The 18247-nt window shown below is 40.9% G+C and overlaps 1 protein-coding gene across 2 annotated transcripts; it reads left to right on the top strand.

Moving 5' to 3' along the window:
• Positions 1-18: 18 nt before the first annotated feature.
• Positions 19-18247, top strand: LOC110376743 (protein transport protein Sec31A). Of its 2 annotated transcripts, XM_064039058.1 has the most exons (27): positions 19-126; positions 327-547; positions 1457-1593; positions 2679-2848; positions 3005-3087; positions 3218-3334; positions 3734-3878; positions 4283-4432; positions 4796-4957; positions 5215-5289; positions 5376-5476; positions 5550-5662; positions 5844-5935; positions 6535-6591; positions 6946-7030; positions 7131-7241; positions 7476-7673; positions 10556-10758; positions 11482-11646; positions 11997-12081; positions 12513-12746; positions 13017-13486; positions 13712-13876; positions 14926-15117; positions 15605-15733; positions 15973-16044; positions 16316-18247. In XM_064039058.1, exons 2-27 carry the CDS (start codon positions 345-347, stop codon positions 16502-16504), a joined length of 3903 nt encoding a protein of 1300 aa, XP_063895128.1. In that variant the 5' UTR covers positions 19-126; positions 327-344; the 3' UTR covers positions 16505-18247. The 2 variants fall into 2 exon arrangements, with proteins under 2 accessions (XP_063895128.1, XP_063895129.1); XM_064039059.1 differs by lacking the exon at positions 6535-6591.

The raw sequence follows: 18247 nt of genomic DNA, 5'->3' as shown, positions 1-18247 counted from the left end.
TTCCTTCTTGAGAAAATTCTGGTTTCCGAACGTACTGTCATGTCACTTGATCTGTGATCATCTGTCAAATCAAACAGAGAATATTTACGTCAGCCACGTTGGAAGTGCCAAGTTGGTGTTTTTATGGTAAATGTTGCATTTTATAATTGAAACGCTTTGATATTTGATAGAAAAATACATTATAGATCCTATCTGACCTTATACTACAACATAGATTCAGATTCTGATTGTCTACCGCTAGTGGGAAAGGTTCCAATTCGGTGACATAATTTGGTAAATAAAACAGTTTTTCGGTGATTTTGAGTGTTGGTTTGTGTTTGTCGCAGTGAGCCAGTGTTGTGAAGATGAAAGTGAAGGAGCTGAAGAAGACGGTGAACGTGTGCTGGTCGCCGGCTGACCACTACCCCGTGACGATCGCGGCCGGCTCGGCAGCGCAGCAGGTTGACTCGTCGTTTAGCTCGAGCTCCTACTTAGAGCTCTATTCTTTGAATTTGGAAGACCCTGGACTTGATTTAGAGCTTAAATCTAGTTTGCAGACAGAGCACAAGTAAGTTAAACCCTTATAAGCTTGAACGATTATGGGATTAGTAACCCATACCTCCTTAGCCAATGAAATCCTATAAGAAAGTCAATAGTATAATCATAATTCTCTCTCTACAATGTCATTATATGTAAAATGTACTCTAAATGGATATCTTTATAGCTAGAGTTTGTGTTGGTTTTAGTGAACATTCATTTACCTTCTGTGTAAACACATCTATAAAAGGCCTTTAAAAGGTTTTCATAAATAAGTAACATGATTAAGTTAATGATATAAGCAGAGTTTGGACTTAGTCAGGGTTATTTATCTACTTCAATCGTCCAATAATAATCTTGTGAAGATCCATATTAATATAATTTTGAGGCAAGACATTTTCTACCTGACCACAAAAATTCTGAAATCTGGTAATAAGTGAAAGCAGTACTTTAAAATTTTGACCAAAATACAACTTCTTAATGCAGAGATGATATTAATCATGATATGCTTGCTTCATTTAAATAATATTTACAAATATGTGCAACCACAACACTCATTCATTATTGAACACAAACATTTGCAATCATGAGTCACCTGCTATCTGCAGAACCTTGCAGTGTTAAGATCCTACAAGATGTAGAACTGGATAGACTCTTGTCAGTAGACAGGCACTGCAAATTCAAGAGTCAAAAGATTATTATGTTCAATACACCTACTACAGGCAGTTATAAAACTTCAAAAATCACTTGATTAACTTCTAAATCTAAATACCTACAGCCTTACTACAAAGACATAAACATCTGTTGAACATATGTCTAAAAAAATTGACTGAAAAAGGGATCTTATTTCAACATCATAATTTGTCATTTTTTTGACAAGTGTTCGACAGATGTTTAATAGTTTTTGTGGTACAACTGATAAAGTGTAATTTTGTTGTAGATTCCATAAGATAGTATGGTCAGGCGCAGGTGTGCTGGTCGGAGGCTGTGATGGTGGTCTCCTGCAGTTCTACAGTGCTGACAAACTGCTCAACAATGCCACAGATGCACTCCTTGGCAGCAACAATAAACATAGTGGTAAGCTCTTGCAAATTCATATTGGGAATGCTGAGTAACATATTTATTTGTTTAACTATGGGAAAACAGTGAAGAAAAACCGGGCAAGTGCGAGGGTTCCGTACCAGAGCAAAAATTTGCAAAGAAATCATGTTTGTTGTATGGGAGCCTCCCAAAATATTTATATTTATATTATAAAACATAGGGTTTTACCCTTTGGGTCGGAACCCTAAAAAGGAATAATATTTACACAACATTTTTTGACATATTTTATCTCAATTCATAGAAATCTGTTAAAAATTACCTTTGTACCCTAACAACAACGCATGTATAAGTTTTACTTCTACAGTATATTAACATTCTTGCTGTTATTTTACCATGTCAAAACATTAAATACACTTACTGAATGTCTTATCAGCGTTAATAGTCGTGCAAGAGAAATGGGGTCATTCATCCTGTATCTTACATCATGTATTTAACATATGGTTTAATATGTGAATACGGTAACTTAAAATTGTATAATAAAGAACATGAAATAAAATAAATAACTGGTACACTCTTTACTGCATGGAAACTGAATGACCAATTCAAATGTGTTGTATTGTCATAAATTAGGTCAGCTGTAATAGTCAATTTAAAAGCTACTGCTTTCATTAAATAATTTATTTATGAGCCATATTAACAAAGCAACTATTCGAATCTGTGCAAACAGTATATGTAAATAGTAAACTTTACATATGTATGTATTTATGACTAGTTCTCTGATATAACTGTTATCTGAGAGCTTCTGTCCGCAGTGAATAATAGCTTAAAACTTCATGATAACACATTATCTGTGGATGCTGTTTAGCTGTTTACACTTTTTTCCTCAATTGCAATTGTTATCTTTATTCTCATAAAATGTATTAATTAGTTCTTCATTACAATTACAAGGCTATGGCATCAGCCCTCTTTTATTGGTAAAAAATGAAAGATCTCGTTCTTTTAAAGTTAAGTCTGAGATAGAATGATGCGTGACTGTTTAAGACTCGAATCTTTTTATTACACTAGACAGATTAAAACCAGCTACAAAACTCTTTTCAAACAAATTCGTGTGTTTCCACCAGGCCATGTATCAGCCTTGGACATCAACCCTTACCAGAAGAACTTGCTTGCCTCCGGAGCGTCGGAGAGCGAGATCTTCATATGGGACCTGAACAACACCAGCCAGCCCATGGCGCCTGGCAACAGGAACCAACCTTATGATCATGTGCAGGGCTTGGCTTGGAACCAACAGGTAAGAACAGGTCTAACTATGTATAAGAGGTACTTACAGAAAAAAATACATTGCATGTCTGTTGAAATGGTAAATATATCCTAGAAATAAAGATTACTGACACCATTTTACACTTCTATATTTTGTACTTGATTTAAAATATTTAACATTTAACAGGTGCAACACATTCTCGGATCGACATTTTCAACCAGATGCGTTGTGTGGGATTTGCGAAAGAATGAACCGATCATGAAACTCAGGTAAGCATACTCCAATGTAAGATTTATTATAGCAACGATAAATTATCCTATCATTAATGCAATTGTTTGTAATCCTTATTGTTTAGTGTTAAATACCTGGGCTAATACTAAAATGCTTGTTTAATTTCAGTGATTCTCAGTCCCGCACTCGCTGGCGGTCGCTGGCGTGGCACCCGTCCGTCGCCACTCAGCTGTGCATCGCCTCTGAAGACGACCAGGTGCCCGTCATACAACTGTGGGACTTGAGGTGAGACACTACCAATGGTTTTATTAACACTTAGCTGTATCAAAAGTAAGTCAATCAGTGCTGCATCTTATGAACTAAATAGCGGACGGCTATAGCTATATATTTTTATTCTTATCCAATAGCTTCTTATCTTGTTCCAAGAAAATCAAGAAATATTGCAGTTTCATTGAAAAAACAACTTTTCAGTCTTCATGAAATTTTTATCTAAGAATGAGGGCAGCATTCTTGTATAAAAGTTCTTTTGAATGCAATTCTAGTTGAATTTCATGTATCACCAGCAGTTTTCGTCAAAATGATTTTCCAAGCCAAGCCTAGTAGTGTATTGTCCATACATTTTGACTATTGAGAACTCACGTAGCACAATTATTGAACAAAAACTACATAATAAACTGATATCAGACTGGCGGCGTCTCCGCTGGTGACGCTGGAGGGTCACCAGAAGGGCGTGACGGCGGTGTCGTGGTCGCGGCGTGACGCAGACCTGCTGCTGTCCGCCGGCCGCGACGGACGAGTGCTCTGCTGGAACCCTAATAATACTAAACCAGTGAGTTTCTCTTATATTAAAGTAAGGAATTTATCTCCATCTGAAATTCTTATATCATATCACGTCAATCCTCAGCTAGCTAAGTTTCCCCATTATGTATGTAAAGAAATCGATATGTGTATCGTGAAATCTCAACTCGTACGAGCTTTGAGCATATAAATATTACGCATGAGCGACCTTTTTTGAAGTTTAGAATATAGAACTTAATGCACGTATGTATTTAAGACAAACAGAAAAATATGCTATACCTAGACCTTAACTTATAGACCTTAAAGACCTTATTTCTTTTAAGTTATAATTCCTATAATAGTCAATTGATGACTGTGTGATTTATTGGTGGTATTTTAAGCAGTTTTGAAGGCCGTTAATAATATATGTAATTTATATTCGTTGTGGTTTCCCAGGGTGGCGAGCTGCTGTCGGAGATCAGTCAGCAGCAGCAGTGGGTGTTCGACGTGTCGTGGTGCCCGCGGGACCCGTCGCTGCTGGTCAGCGCCAGCTTCGACCAGCAGCTCGCCGTGCACAGCCTGCTCGGCGGAGAACGACCTGATATCGTGAGTCTAATGTTTAAAAATTTGAGTGAAGTAATTTTTCGACTACAACTTTGGTAGTTTAACCTAGTCCAAAATTGGTAATATATTTATCGATCAGGGGTCCGATTCTGTTAATTTAATAATGTGATATTGGATAACAATTTATTTCAATAGCAGTTTTAAAGTTATCGGGAATTCGTTAAAAACGTTTATTAAAAAAACAAGAAATAGCAGACTGCCACATACGTTTCAGTCGTAATTGAGTCGTGATTGGATCTCTGTTAGATATCGATAGTATGTCGCTTACATAAAATTAGCAGAATGGAGCCTCAGATTATGCAGAAAAATAAAAATATCCTTGCAAATAATTCCATGTTCCCCCAGACGACCCACACGTCTAGCAACATAATGGACTCATTCGGCGGTCTGGACACGTTCAGCGCTCTGCCCGCCGTCACCCGCGCCGCCGCGCCCGCGCCAACGCCCAAGCAGCAGCTGCCGAGGCCGCCCAGCTGGCTCAAGAGACCTGTCGCTGCTAAGTTTGCTGTGAGATTTACAATTCCTATATTCCCCCAACAAACGTTTTTATTGTTAATCATACCAAATTTTCAGTAACGGACTTCCAAAAAATGGGATGTTCACAAATCGGTTTCTATCCTCCCTATTTGATTGCCATCAACCGGTGTAAATAAAAAGTCATTAAAACTGAACGTCTCCGTCTGTCCATCATTCTGATGAGAGATATCTTATTAAAAGACTACTTAAAAATACAATCTGATTTTATCATGGTGTTTTTCTTTCAGTTTGGCGGTAAATTAGTAACATTCGAGAAATGCCCTCAAGAAGCCGGTCCACAGAAACTGGTTCATATAAGCCAGGTAAGAAAGGTGTCCAGATATTTCGCTATTTAAAATTTAAAATATTATATTGTACACATTGTTAACCGACTTTATATCTAAAACAGGTGGTAAGTGAGCCGGAAATAGTCGAAAAGGCGACAGAACTGGACGCTGTATTAGAAGCCAGCCTCAGTCACGATCCCTCCGCTATCGAAAGACTTGCCGAGTACGTAATATCACCATATAATCAATTTTGAACCTTATTTCAATAGAATAATGACATAAATTTGCTTGCATAGGTACTGTCGACAAAAAGGAGACGAGGCTACAGACCAAAATGAACGTTACACATGGTTCTTCTTACGTGCTAACTTCTTACCAACGTTCTCTAGTGAAGTACTCAATTTGTTGGGTGAGTATAAAGATAACTTTGTACCTTGCACTCTGCCATACATACTGACAAGTGACCGTTTAATGTCTATGATCGAATACAAATTATATGAAATCTTTGAATAAACGCAAAAGCTCTGAAATATGTGCAAAAAACCTATGTAACTATTCATCAATTTTAAAATAAGTTTCATCCTGTACAGGTTTCAAACAAGACGAGATCATATCGAAGTTCAAAACTTCCAACGTGGCGTCCGGAGACAACGCTCAGCCCGATGTCGCTGCTTTAAGTAGAGTGAGTCACATGCCCTTACATTATATACCTTAATACATAACAATATTATTACCATGTATTTGTACTATAGCTTGTACCTATCTACTAGGGCTCTGCTTGTACTTATAATATCGATAAGACTGTTTCTGCTAATATGTACCATTAATGTATTAATCGTCATTTGTCTTCTTGTAGCATGGTTTACCTCTAAGCTGTGTTCTTACTTGAAACTTTGGCTTTTCAATGTCACGAATTTAGCAATTCAAAAATATGGAAAGGAAAAAATCAGAACTTTTTCAAGAAAGTTGATACAGTTAATAATCTAGTGTTTTCTAAAAGGGCGATTTCACAAAGCACTCTGTAACTGATGGCATGGCTCATCTTGTGTATTATTATTTGAAACTGTTAAAACTCTATCCATCCATTGCCAACACTTTATCTTGTTGCCAAAGAAAGAGTCAGCAATAGATTTAACAAAGTTTTAACTTTAATGGATCTTTCTGCAACTGACGGTATATGAACATTAAAATGTGGCATTGAAAAGTCTACTTGTACCTAACATGTAATTCTCCTCACATAACTGCATACATATAACTTGCCTCTTACTGCCGTGCGGCCAGGGCGAGTCCACGGAGACGGAGGCCGAGTTGTCTACCGACACCAGCACTGACCTATCTGTAAGTATTGCTATGTGCACTGTTTCTGTAATGTAATAATGGTGGCTAACTATGCTCTGTTTCCTTATAATGCTAACATAACAGGGTGACTGGTAATATGTTATTTGTGTCCTTAGCTTGACTAAACTGTGTTACGTTGACCAAACAGTGTGAAATGTGCAAAGTCATCAGGCTCTTTTCGTTAAAAATGGATACCACGTTACCATGTTTACCGTCGTCTCTTGCCGTATTATTATTAGATTCTGCCAAAATACTGAGAGTAGATTTTAAAAGAATTGTGGGTTTTTGACACTCTAAAGTCGACATTCTCATTATTTTATCGGCAAATGGAACCAAACAATAATTTGATTGCAGGATGCGCATACGCTGATCGAGCGCAAACTAGCCAATCTCGACTTGGCACCCACTGCTACCAACGTCGTCATTCCAAATGGAGAAGGTAACTTATTATTGATTTATTCATTCCTTAGAACTTTTCCTAATCTATGGACAATGGCAGCAATTTGAGCTGTTATTTAATGGTGGTGTATTTATCGTAGACTCAACGAGTCTGATCTGCCGTGCCCTGGTGTCGGGCAGCTGGGAGGAGGCGGTGGAGCTGTGCCTCGAAGCCAACCGCGTGGCCGACGCGCTCGTCATCGCCTGGTCCGGTGAGTCTACCTTTTTATAACCTGTGCTAAACTTTTTTCTTACATTTAAGTGTTTTTTTTTATTAATTTGGTGTAAAATACAAGTATCATTTGAAAAGCTTGTTGCCGCTGGCAGTTGTGGACGGAAACATCAATAAGAAGCGCTAGACGCGCGAACACTCGTGGTGCTGCGGGCAGCCGCTGCTATACCGCTATGACTGGGGTCTTAATGATATGGGATGTTGTTGTACACAGCGAGCCCGGAGCTGCTGTTCAAGGTGCAGAAGTACCACATCAACAGCACTGCGGGCCAGCCCGTCTCCCTGCTGTGCGGCAGCCTGCTGCTGGCGCGGTGGGAGGCGCTGGTGGCGGGCGCGGCGCCGCACAGCTGGCGCGAGACGCTCGCCGCGCTGCTCACGCACTGTGACGCCGACTCGGCCAGCACGTATTGCGGTGAGTACAATAGCACAGTAGCGGTGGGAGGCGCTGTTCATCAGTAGACTATTTCTTTAGTCTGCTTTTAGCAACTTTCTCGTGGAACGCCGCCACTTGCGTTCTCGAGATAAGCGTACCCAATCATAATTCCGTTGGTTTTGACCGCACAGAAATGCCTCATTTTAAGTCTGTTTTCAGTACTTAGTAACCACTTACGTTCTTGAAAAGAGTGTACCTAATAATGTCGGTAGGTGTATATGCCTACCGAATCCAATGATAACTTAGTGGAATTCACAGAGTGTCTTAGTGAAATGACAGCTATAATTGACAGTCACAATGTACAGTCAGTGTTCATGTTAGGGGACTACAATGCGCACCCCGGTGAGTCATTTGCTACCGAACTTTTATCTTTTTGTGCAGAACAATCGTGGTACTGTGTAGACCTAGAACTTATGCCGTCGGACAGTCATACGTTTGTCAGTGATGCGCACGGTTGTCGGCGCTGGCTCGATCACTGTCTTGTGACAGGTGATGCGCGGCAGTCCGTGTCCGCAGCCTGCGTGTTATATAATACTTATTGGTCTGATCATTACCCCATATCTATACGTTGTAATTTTAATTTGATTAAGCCTAAGATTTGTATACCCACTGTTTGTATAAATAGAATAGTCTGGGGCGAACGTGACTCGACTCAAATAGCGAAATATAATAGTGTATGTCACTCTAGACTTCGTGAAATTGATTTTCCCTCAGAATTAAGAAGTTGCTCAGATAATATGTGTTGTAACAAAAGTCATAAAATCCTGTTAGATAACATGTATGACGAGATTATTTGTATAATGTCGGAGGCCGCTTTAAGTAGTTATAATGTTACTGAAAAGCGTAGAGGTAAACACATTACTGGGTGGAATAGGCATGTCCGAGGCGCTCATGAGAGGGCTCGGATATGTTTTCTGGCTTGGCTGTATGGGGTAAGCCTGAGGCGGGACGTCTTTATGATGATATGTGTGCAACAAGGCGCGCTTTTAAATCAAAATTAAAGTGGTGTCAAAAGAACCAAGAACAGATAAAATGGATATTATTGCCGAACTTCACTCAAATAAAAATTCGGTCAGTTCTGGAAAAATACCAATAAAATGAATCATAAGCCGGGCCTCCCCGTCAGCGTGGCGGGAATGCACGAGCCTAGTGAGATCGCCACTATGTTCTCCCACCATTTCAGAGTGGTCTCGCCTCTGGGGCCAGCGCGGCAGGAGCCCGATGCTGAGGAAGGTGGTGAACGTAGTGTTTATTTTACTGCGAAGGAAGTGCGTTCGGTGATCAAAGGCATGGTGAGGGGTAAATCCCCGGGTCACGACAGCCTCAGCATCGAGCACCTGCAGCACGCAGGTGTACACTTACCCAGAGTGCTTGCTATGTTTTTTACTCTGTGTTTAGGCCACGCTCATCTGCCTGATAATCTAATGCGCACTATAGTTGTACCTGTCATTAAAAATAAAACTGGTGATACATCGGATGTAAACAACTATAGACCGATCTCACTAGCCACAGTGATAGCCAAAGTGTTGGACAGTCTGCTTGGTCAGCACCTGGATAAACACGTCTCGCTAAATGATGCGCAGTTTGGATTCAGGCCTGGGCTTTCCACCGAGAGTGCTATCCTGTGCCTCAAGCAGACTGTACAATACTACACGAGTAGAAAGACCCCAGTCTATGCATGCTACCTAGATTTATCGAAAGCATTCGATCTAGTATCGTACGATATTCTATGGGATAAATTAAAGGACGAAACTTGTTTACCTAGGGAATTTGTGCTATTATTTATGTATTGGTATAATAAGCAAAAGAATTGTGTAAGATGGGCAGGCTCTCTTTCGGAGGAATATAGGCTGGATTGCGGGGTGAGGCAGGGGCTGACCTCTCCCACGTTGTTCAGCCTGTACGTCAATGGGCTGATCGATGAGCTCAGCAGCACCGGCATAGGGTGTCATATAGATGGAGTATGCGTGAATAACATCAGCTACGCAGACGATATGGTGCTGCTGAGTCCATCGATTGGTGCCCTACGAAAGCTCCTAAAATTTGTGAGTCCTATGCGGTGGCTCATGGGCTCAAATATAACGCAAAAAAGAGTGAAATAATGATTTTCAGACCGGACAACAAGCGATACACATTCGTTCCGAAGTTCACTCTAAGTGGAACAGCTCTAAATAAAGTTGAAAAATTTAAGTATTTGGGCCACTGGGTCACCGAGGATCTTAAGGACAGTGAGGATATTGAAAGGGCGCAGAGCGCTGTCCGTCCGTTGTAACATGTTGGCCCGCAGGTTTTCACGGTGCACAGGGACTGTCAAAGTTGCGCTTTTTAAAGCATACTGTCAGTCCTTTTACACCTGTACCCTGTGGGTTAACTATACGCAGCGGACGTACAGCGATCTGCGCGTTCAATACAATAACGCGTTCCGGGTGCTGATGGGGCTGCCGCGCCACTGCAGCGCCTCCGCGATGTTTGCGGCGGCTGGCACAGACGGCTTTGCTGCCATTATGCGCAAGCGGTGCGCTTCTATCATGCGCCGCACGCGCGACAGTCCCAACAGCATTCTGCGCGCGCTGGTGGATCGGTGGGACTCTCCGATACTGGCACGCTGGATACGGTTGCATGCAATCGTCTAGCTGTCCAACCGAACCTGCCAGTTCATTATTTATTGTGATTTAAATGTTTTAGGTATTAGTAGTTACTAACACTAGTTTATAAGCTTGTAATTTTACTAACAAATATGGATGTAATTTTAGGATGAATCCGAAATAAATGATTATTATTATTATTATAATACAGGGTCAACCATAACATAAACACTAGTACCGAAAATAGACCATCAATATGTCCTTTTGCCCACACAGAAATGCTGGGCGACAAGTTATCGAAGGAGTCGGACCCGGCACTGTCCGAGGCGGCGACGATCTGCTACCTGTGCGCGATGTCGCCGGAGCAGCTGGTGTGGCGCTGGGCGCGGGCGCGGCGCGGCGCGGCGGCGCTGGCGGCACTGACAGAGCGAGCACTGCTCGCCAGGAGAGCGGCCCTCGCTCGCGGCAGACCCGTGCCTGTAACTACATACCTTTATGTCATCATCCTCCTGCATTGTTCCCAAATCATTTCGGGTCGGCGCAACATGTCCTTTGTTTTCATTCCTCTCTGTCAGACGTCATACTTAATGATATATCAAAGGTAGCATAAACGAGCTACCTTTATGTCATCATCCTCCTGGCCCTGTTCCCAAGTCATTTGGGGTCGGCACAACATGTCTGCTTGCCATCATCTCACGAGCAACTTTCTTTATAGCCATGTCGACACACGATCCATCTATTCTATCGTTTCTTTTGTCGTCCCCTTCCACTATTTCCACATTCATTCTTTTTACCATCCTCACTAAATAATCCTAATTCCTCCACATCACACGCCCATACCATGTAGCCGGTATGGAAATAGCTTTTTGGATACCAGTGTCATTTTTAAACTTCCACTTATGAACTCATTCCTCACTACCTTTTCGCGTAACACCACACATATATTACGGCTAACGCCGGAGTGGTTACACCTACTTTTAACCGGCTACAGCTAGGTGTAACCTACTTCTTTACATAATCCTTATGTACGCCTTTATATACTCCCTTATGTACTATTCGTGTGTTACTCTTTATGTACACCTTTATATACTGCCTTATGTACTCAAGTATGTACTATTCGTGTGTTACTCCTCAAGTACACCTTTAAATACTCCCTTATTTACTCCCATGGCTTTCGCTCAGTCTCATATTTTGTCTCCCAGGCGGGTGGCAAGCTGGAGACAGTTCTGAACGAGTACGCGTCTAGGTTAGCATCGCAGGGATGCCTGCAGAGCGCGCTGAACACATTGGAAGGTATTCAGCACACTGAGCTGCGAGACCGACTCATGCATGCTCTTGGACTCGTGCAGCAGACCCGGCCTGCCCATGTAAGTATTTACACACACAGAATTTGAATTTCAGTCAGTTCAGTAGCAACATGAAAGTTTGGATGTTAAGCACTTTATAAGTATAAGACGTTACAGCCTTTTTATCGTCCCTGGGTAGAGGCCTCAGGCGAAGGATTGGAAAAGGAATGTTTTATATTCATATAAGAATACTTACATATTGATGTGAGCCCGTCTGAAGGAAACTGTTCACTGAAAAGTTAAATGAAAATGTGGGGAAATATAAAATTCTTTAAACTTGTACATATAATAACAATCCAATGTGGCTCATTGCCGTTGAACAAAGTATAGTATAGTAGTGTATAAGAGAATAACATGTGTGGTGTTTGTAGCAACAGCAGCCGGGTCGCGGTCACTCTGGTCTGCCGCCGCGACGAACGCATCCTTCACACTCCGAACAAAACTATGGCCCCGCAGGTTAGTTAGTTACTAGTGACTATACAATAATAGGCCTTACTTACGAAAGTGTTACCATTTAAAAATGCAATTTTATGTAATTTTAGCTAGGTATTCAAATTTGTAACTCTATCTCATGCAACTACTCATATTTTGCCGTATTTTTTCAATATCTTTGTTACTTCTGACACTTACGCGAATATTTATATACATTTCAATAAAACTACTTTTATAATAATCAACAATATGTAGGGTAGCTGTGTGTAACTAAAATATCAAGACGACCAACACTTTAGTCTGTCCGTGACCATGGATGCTGTAAAGGATCTGAAACGTCGGGATTAAATAATATTAATATAACCGCGATAAAATCCGTAAACAAAGTTTTATTTAAATATCTTTATTAAAATTTGTCACTTTCACCAGTCAACTTATGCGCATATTTCCCACAGTCCCACAGCCATACGACCAGCCGTGGTCACAGCCCCCAATGCCTACAGTTCAGCCGCACGCACAACGCCCAGGCTTCCCGCAACTACAGCCGTTCCAACCGCAACCCGTGCAACCGTTGCCACCGCAACCCGTGCAACCGTTGCAACCGCTACCCGTGCAGCAACCAACAGTACAACCGCCAGTTTTGCAGCCATCGCAACCGCCTAGGCCGGGCAGTGTTGGACCTACGTCCGGTGAGATATGAAATTAATCCATTTTAGCAATGTATGTATTTTAAGATATTATATTTTCAATACATTATATTCAACTCATGAAGACGCTCTGTTGATCTGAAGACTGATATAGGCTGACGATGACACAAATTATACACATTGTCATATTTAAATGCTTAATCTGGGGGCACGGCAGTGCCCCAGCCAAGTGTAGTACCTATTTCCCCCACGGGTCGCGGGTGAAACCGCGGGAAAACGGAGTTACTTATAATTACCATCCGTCATCTCCAGGTATTGGCTCCCGATCAAAATACAAGGTGGACCCATCCGTGCAATCAGCGCCGCTATACAACCAGTACAGCTTCAACAACCCCGTGACGTCACAGCCGTACGGCGGGTACAACAGCCCGCTGCCCGAGCAGTACGGCGCCACCAGTGTGCCTGCATACACCCAGCCCGGCATCAACCAGGGACTGATGAACCAGGTGGGTCGGTACAGCTTCAACAACCCCGTGACGTCACAGCCGTACGGCGGGTACAACAGCCCGCTGCCCGAGCAGTACGGCGCCACCAGTGTGCCTGCATACACCCAGCCCGGCATCAACCAGGGACTGATGAACCAGGTGGGTCGGTACAGCTTCAACAACCCCGTGACGTCACAGCCGTACGGCGGGTACAACAGCCCGCTGCCCGAGCAGTACGGCGCCACCAGTGTGCCTGCATACACCCAGCCCGGCATCAACCAGGGACTGATGAACCAGGTGGGTCGGTACAGCTTCAACAACCCCGTGACGTCACAGCCGTACGGCGGGTACAACAACCAATTTTATATATTTATCTGTATCAGGTTTAAAACCATGTAGTTAGAAATTGCACCTCTTCTTCTTTCAATACACACACGAAAGGTGGACATAACTGAGTATGTCTATTGTAAAATTGCTGCCTTTCAGTGTACATTATATCAACGTTACTATTATTTGCCTTAGGTACCTCAACCGGCCCCATTCCCGGCGGCGCCAGTATCGACGCCGCTGCAGGTGTCGCAGCCAGCGCCGGCCGTGAACGGCACGTACTACGGCACGGAGGCGGCGCCTTCCAAACCCGTCCCGCCGGGCTGGAACGACCCGCCCATGATGTCTTCTAAACCTAAGGTTAGTTCAAACTGTGTTCAATGTTTAAAGGTGATGTCCACGCAAAGGTAGACTGGTAGAGAACGCTTGAGGCGTTAAGTCCGCAATTGTACAGTTTGCAATAAGTATTTAAATAAATAGAAAAGGAGAAGGAAACTAGACAATTAATTTTATTGTGCCTTGCACATATCTGTGCTCTGGCAGATAACAATTAAAATTATTGGAATTTGCCGATCTGAGTAGTAAGCTATAGTAATTAAAAATAAAGATCCTTTTACACAATTAAGGATATTAATGGATCACGAATTTTCAAACCTATTCGTCATAGGGCAAACTTTTATCACGGATCTTGATAATCTGAATAAATGATTTATTATTATTATTCATTCTGCCAAAACCTTTAACTCGTCAAGAGTACCAGGTCATACGGTGGCAAAATAAGTGCACTATCAAACAGTATATCTAGTATTTGATGGAGTAACATTATCAGCATATAGGGTCGGCTGACATGTCGCCGCTACACGCGGGCACTCGGCGCTGGAACAACATTATAGAGCATAGGAGGCATATGGACGAGGTACCCACTGTCCCGAGTTTGATTCCCGATGCTTGAAATGCATTAATTTACTGTTCAGCGACTCATTGTCTGATTGGCTAATACTGTTGTGAAGAATAAGCCCAGTGATACAGCCTGGAGAAAACAAATTTTTCGTTGTATTAATAACTGAAAAATATCGTGAGGAAGCATGTCTATACTCATAGAACTTGTCATTAGAATAGCCTTCATGAAAATGAGTTCCTCTGTCTGAATTACAAGTCGATCCAAACATTATTAACTTTCAGAGTGATTTGTGTTTTGTTTTAATAAACCAGATGCGGTTTTTTGCAGTTGACTGTCATTATAAACATATATTGCAATATATTTTGAAATACAATGTAAAAAATTAACTATGTCATATTCGACATCAAACACAAATAGCCCTCTATTTTATACTTGACACTCATTCACCCATTCCAGTTCACCTAACAATTTCATCACAACCATCTCTAACAAAACTTCCCAATTCTAGCCAAAGCAAGAAGTGACAGCGCAAGCGCCGATCACTCACCCACTGTTCGGCGTAGAGCCCCCGCAGCACGTGCCGCTGGCGGGACAGTACAACCAGCAGTACCCTCAGCAATATGGTCAGCAGTATGGACAGTACCCCAACCAGTATCAGGACCAATACCAGGCTAATATGGCGCCCGCTTATCCTCAGAAGGTGCGTATAGTTATCGATATGAGATGATTATTGAGTATAGATGTTTATTTTGATTGTACAGAATTTTAATGACTTATAGTATATTCTTAAAATATTCTTTGAGTTAATCAGGTCAATAGTTCATACGTAATAACATCGTGGCATGTCGTCTATGTGCTTCTTCAGTTCTGCGTTACAGAACTTTCACACTAGCGCATTTTTTGTTCGGTTCCACGCGTCCAAGAATCTATAGCGAGGTTGTGGATTGACAGGTTCATCTGTCATCGTTTCAACCGGTAGCTGTCAAGACTTTGCAGCTTCAACGCCCGTACGATCCTCGCAAAAAAATCGATTGGAAAATACGCTGGTGTGAAAGCGATTTCAGTATCTTGCGTGTGTTGTTTTAACCGACTTCCCAAAAAGGAGGTTCTCAATTTTGATGTTGTTTTTACTGTTATTTAAGCAATCATTCCTTAGACAGAATATAATGTGTATTTCCTTGTGTTAGACGGAGAGCCCAGCGCCCGTAGAACCAGCGGCGCCGGTGCAGAAGGGCCCGCTGCCCGACCAGCACGTCGTGCTGCAAAATGTGTTCGACGCGCTCAGGGCAGAGTGCTCCAACAGGGCTACTAACCCGGTCAGTTGTGTTTATTGCTCATAAATATATGAATTTATTAATAACTTGGTCTTGTTATGTTGCAAGTAATAAACTTATTGGTAGGTAATACGACGTGAATTCTCCGCCGTATTTCTTTTTGTTTTATTCTGGTTAAATAAAATACATTTTAAAATGCGTTCAGAAACTTGAGTATTTACTGTGATGTATCAAATATCGTCTTAGAGTTTTGCGTTCTGACATAAATCCTTTTTTTGCAGCAAATGAAGAGAAAATTAGAAGATGTCCAGAGAAGGCTAGAGACTCTTTATGATATGTTACGCGAATACAAAGTAAGTTCGCTGTTTTCTTATAAACTGTCACTACACGTATTAACGTCTACATCATTTTCACGAACAGACATTTTATACTGATCGTCAATTATCGTTGGTTTTCTAAATGATGGAATTCGATGTTATATGTACGTAAAATTATTTTTTTGAAATAAGAGCTGCTTTGGCATGCTTTTACAATCTTCAGTTTGTATCTTGTTCTTTGTACCTGTTGTTGTTTGTATCTGTTTCTTCAGTTTTATTAAAATAATGCCTCCCTACCACCCTCTAGCTATCAGAGTCCGCCACGTCAGCCCTACACTCGTGCTGCGAGTACATCCAGGGCGGCAACCACGCGGGCGCGCTGGCGGTGGCGACGTCCCTGGCGACGGGCGCGGACTTCGCGGCCGCCGCGTCGTTCCTGCCGGGGCTCAAGTCGCTGTGTCAGCTCGCGCAGCAGCTGCAGGTCTACGTCAGCTGAACTGCTTCCGTCGCTGGGATCCTAGTACATCGATAGCATAAGCGTCAGTTTTAAAACAACTGTTCAGGGGACTGATTCTGCTAATTTTACTTAAGCGATTGATATCCAACTAAGATTCAAGACCAATTGAAAACCAATGAAAAGTCATTGGAATACTACTGGTCTTATATTAGTAGCGGAATGCCCACTAAGGTTAAAACTGCTATAGAGATTCAATTTATTGTTATCTAATTTTCACATTATTAACTTAGCAGAAACAAGCCCCTGTAGTAACTATGAATTTGCTGACTTTTTACGTTCAGTTTTCAAAGGAAACAGTTGTTTTAAGAAAGATGTTTATGTTTTCGGTTAACTTGAGCTTTTACACCTGTATGAAGTTAAATTAATATTATATTGTACTATGTAGCTGTTGCCCGCGGTTTCATCTGTGTTTGGGGGTAGGGTTAAAATGTTGGCTATTTGTTATTGCTTGACAGTAACAAGTATCCAAATTTCAAAAGTTTCACGTTTATTGTGTAATGATTAGTTTATTTGCACGGCTAGTTGTAGAGTTTGGTAAGGATAATGTTTATCCAGGCATCTAAAGTGTAGGATGGTGAAACTGCGGGTAATAGCTGATATGTTATACTTATGATTCTTGTACTTGTCTACGAAATTGCATCATTTTTAAACTGTTTTGTGATTTTAATAAAAACTAAACAATTGACAGTTTTTTTACTGTCTTTGTTATATAAGTGAGTCTGGCTATCAAAGTCAATGCAATATAACATCAGTACAAATGAAAGACGACTGTAAACTTGAGTTTTGAACTTTTAAATAAAAATCACAGTTCACAATTGATGCAATTTTGAGACACAATTCAACTGAAACGTTCTATGTCTTCTGACATACCCACATGATATTCACGTGCCTTCAATGGCAACACTCCAATTAACTGCAATGGCAACACTATTTATAAGACGTCAAATTTGACGTATGGAACGTTGCAGTTGTGAAAAGTCTTCGTTTTTGATACATTCGTACTTTATTATGACTAAAATCAATTGAAGACTCCACTCTGTGGCCTCGTTAAGGTAAATTAATACTATAATTATAATAATATATTAAATATTAATTAACTTATACACACAGCTGATGGATGATCTGTAAGGACTGCTCGGAGATGTATTTAACTTTCATATCAAACATAATAATATTTATTTTTCTGTATGAATTATTTTAGCGTGTTTTGCTAATGTTTTTGCATAGTATTATTTGATTGTCACTCTTTATCTCTGTAATTGTTATATCACCTTTTTCACTATACCTAGTAAGTAAAGATATCATTATAACACTGCTTTATATTGAGCACTTGTTGTAAAGCACAATAGCACTATTATCAAACTATTTGGCCTCTTATGAAAAATGTACTCAGCCATAGCCGCATACACATACCTATTATTTATGTACAACCTTCCAGTACATAGGTTTTCTTCCCTTTATTTATTGTATCGTATCGTTAATTAAATAATACTATGCAGCAAGTACCTATGGTCTCACTGGAAATTCTTTGTGTGTTCGTCTGTTCGTCATATTCCTAACTACTGATATCCAAAGACACACAAATAATAATGTTCTAATTGATTAATGTTTATTGTAATGTGTGAGTCGTGTACGAGCTCTGTTGCTAATATATAACTTAATATAAATAATACTGTATTATAGAATTATATTATTGATGAAAATATATTTTTTAGAAAAATA

The sequence above is a fragment of the Helicoverpa armigera genome, chromosome 18 (assembly GCF_030705265.1).
Source record: "Helicoverpa armigera isolate CAAS_96S chromosome 18, ASM3070526v1, whole genome shotgun sequence".
Taxonomy (NCBI): domain Eukaryota; kingdom Metazoa; phylum Arthropoda; class Insecta; order Lepidoptera; family Noctuidae; genus Helicoverpa; species Helicoverpa armigera.
The sequence above is the reverse complement of the archived record's forward strand: the minus strand, read 5'-3'. Positions and strand labels throughout refer to the sequence as shown.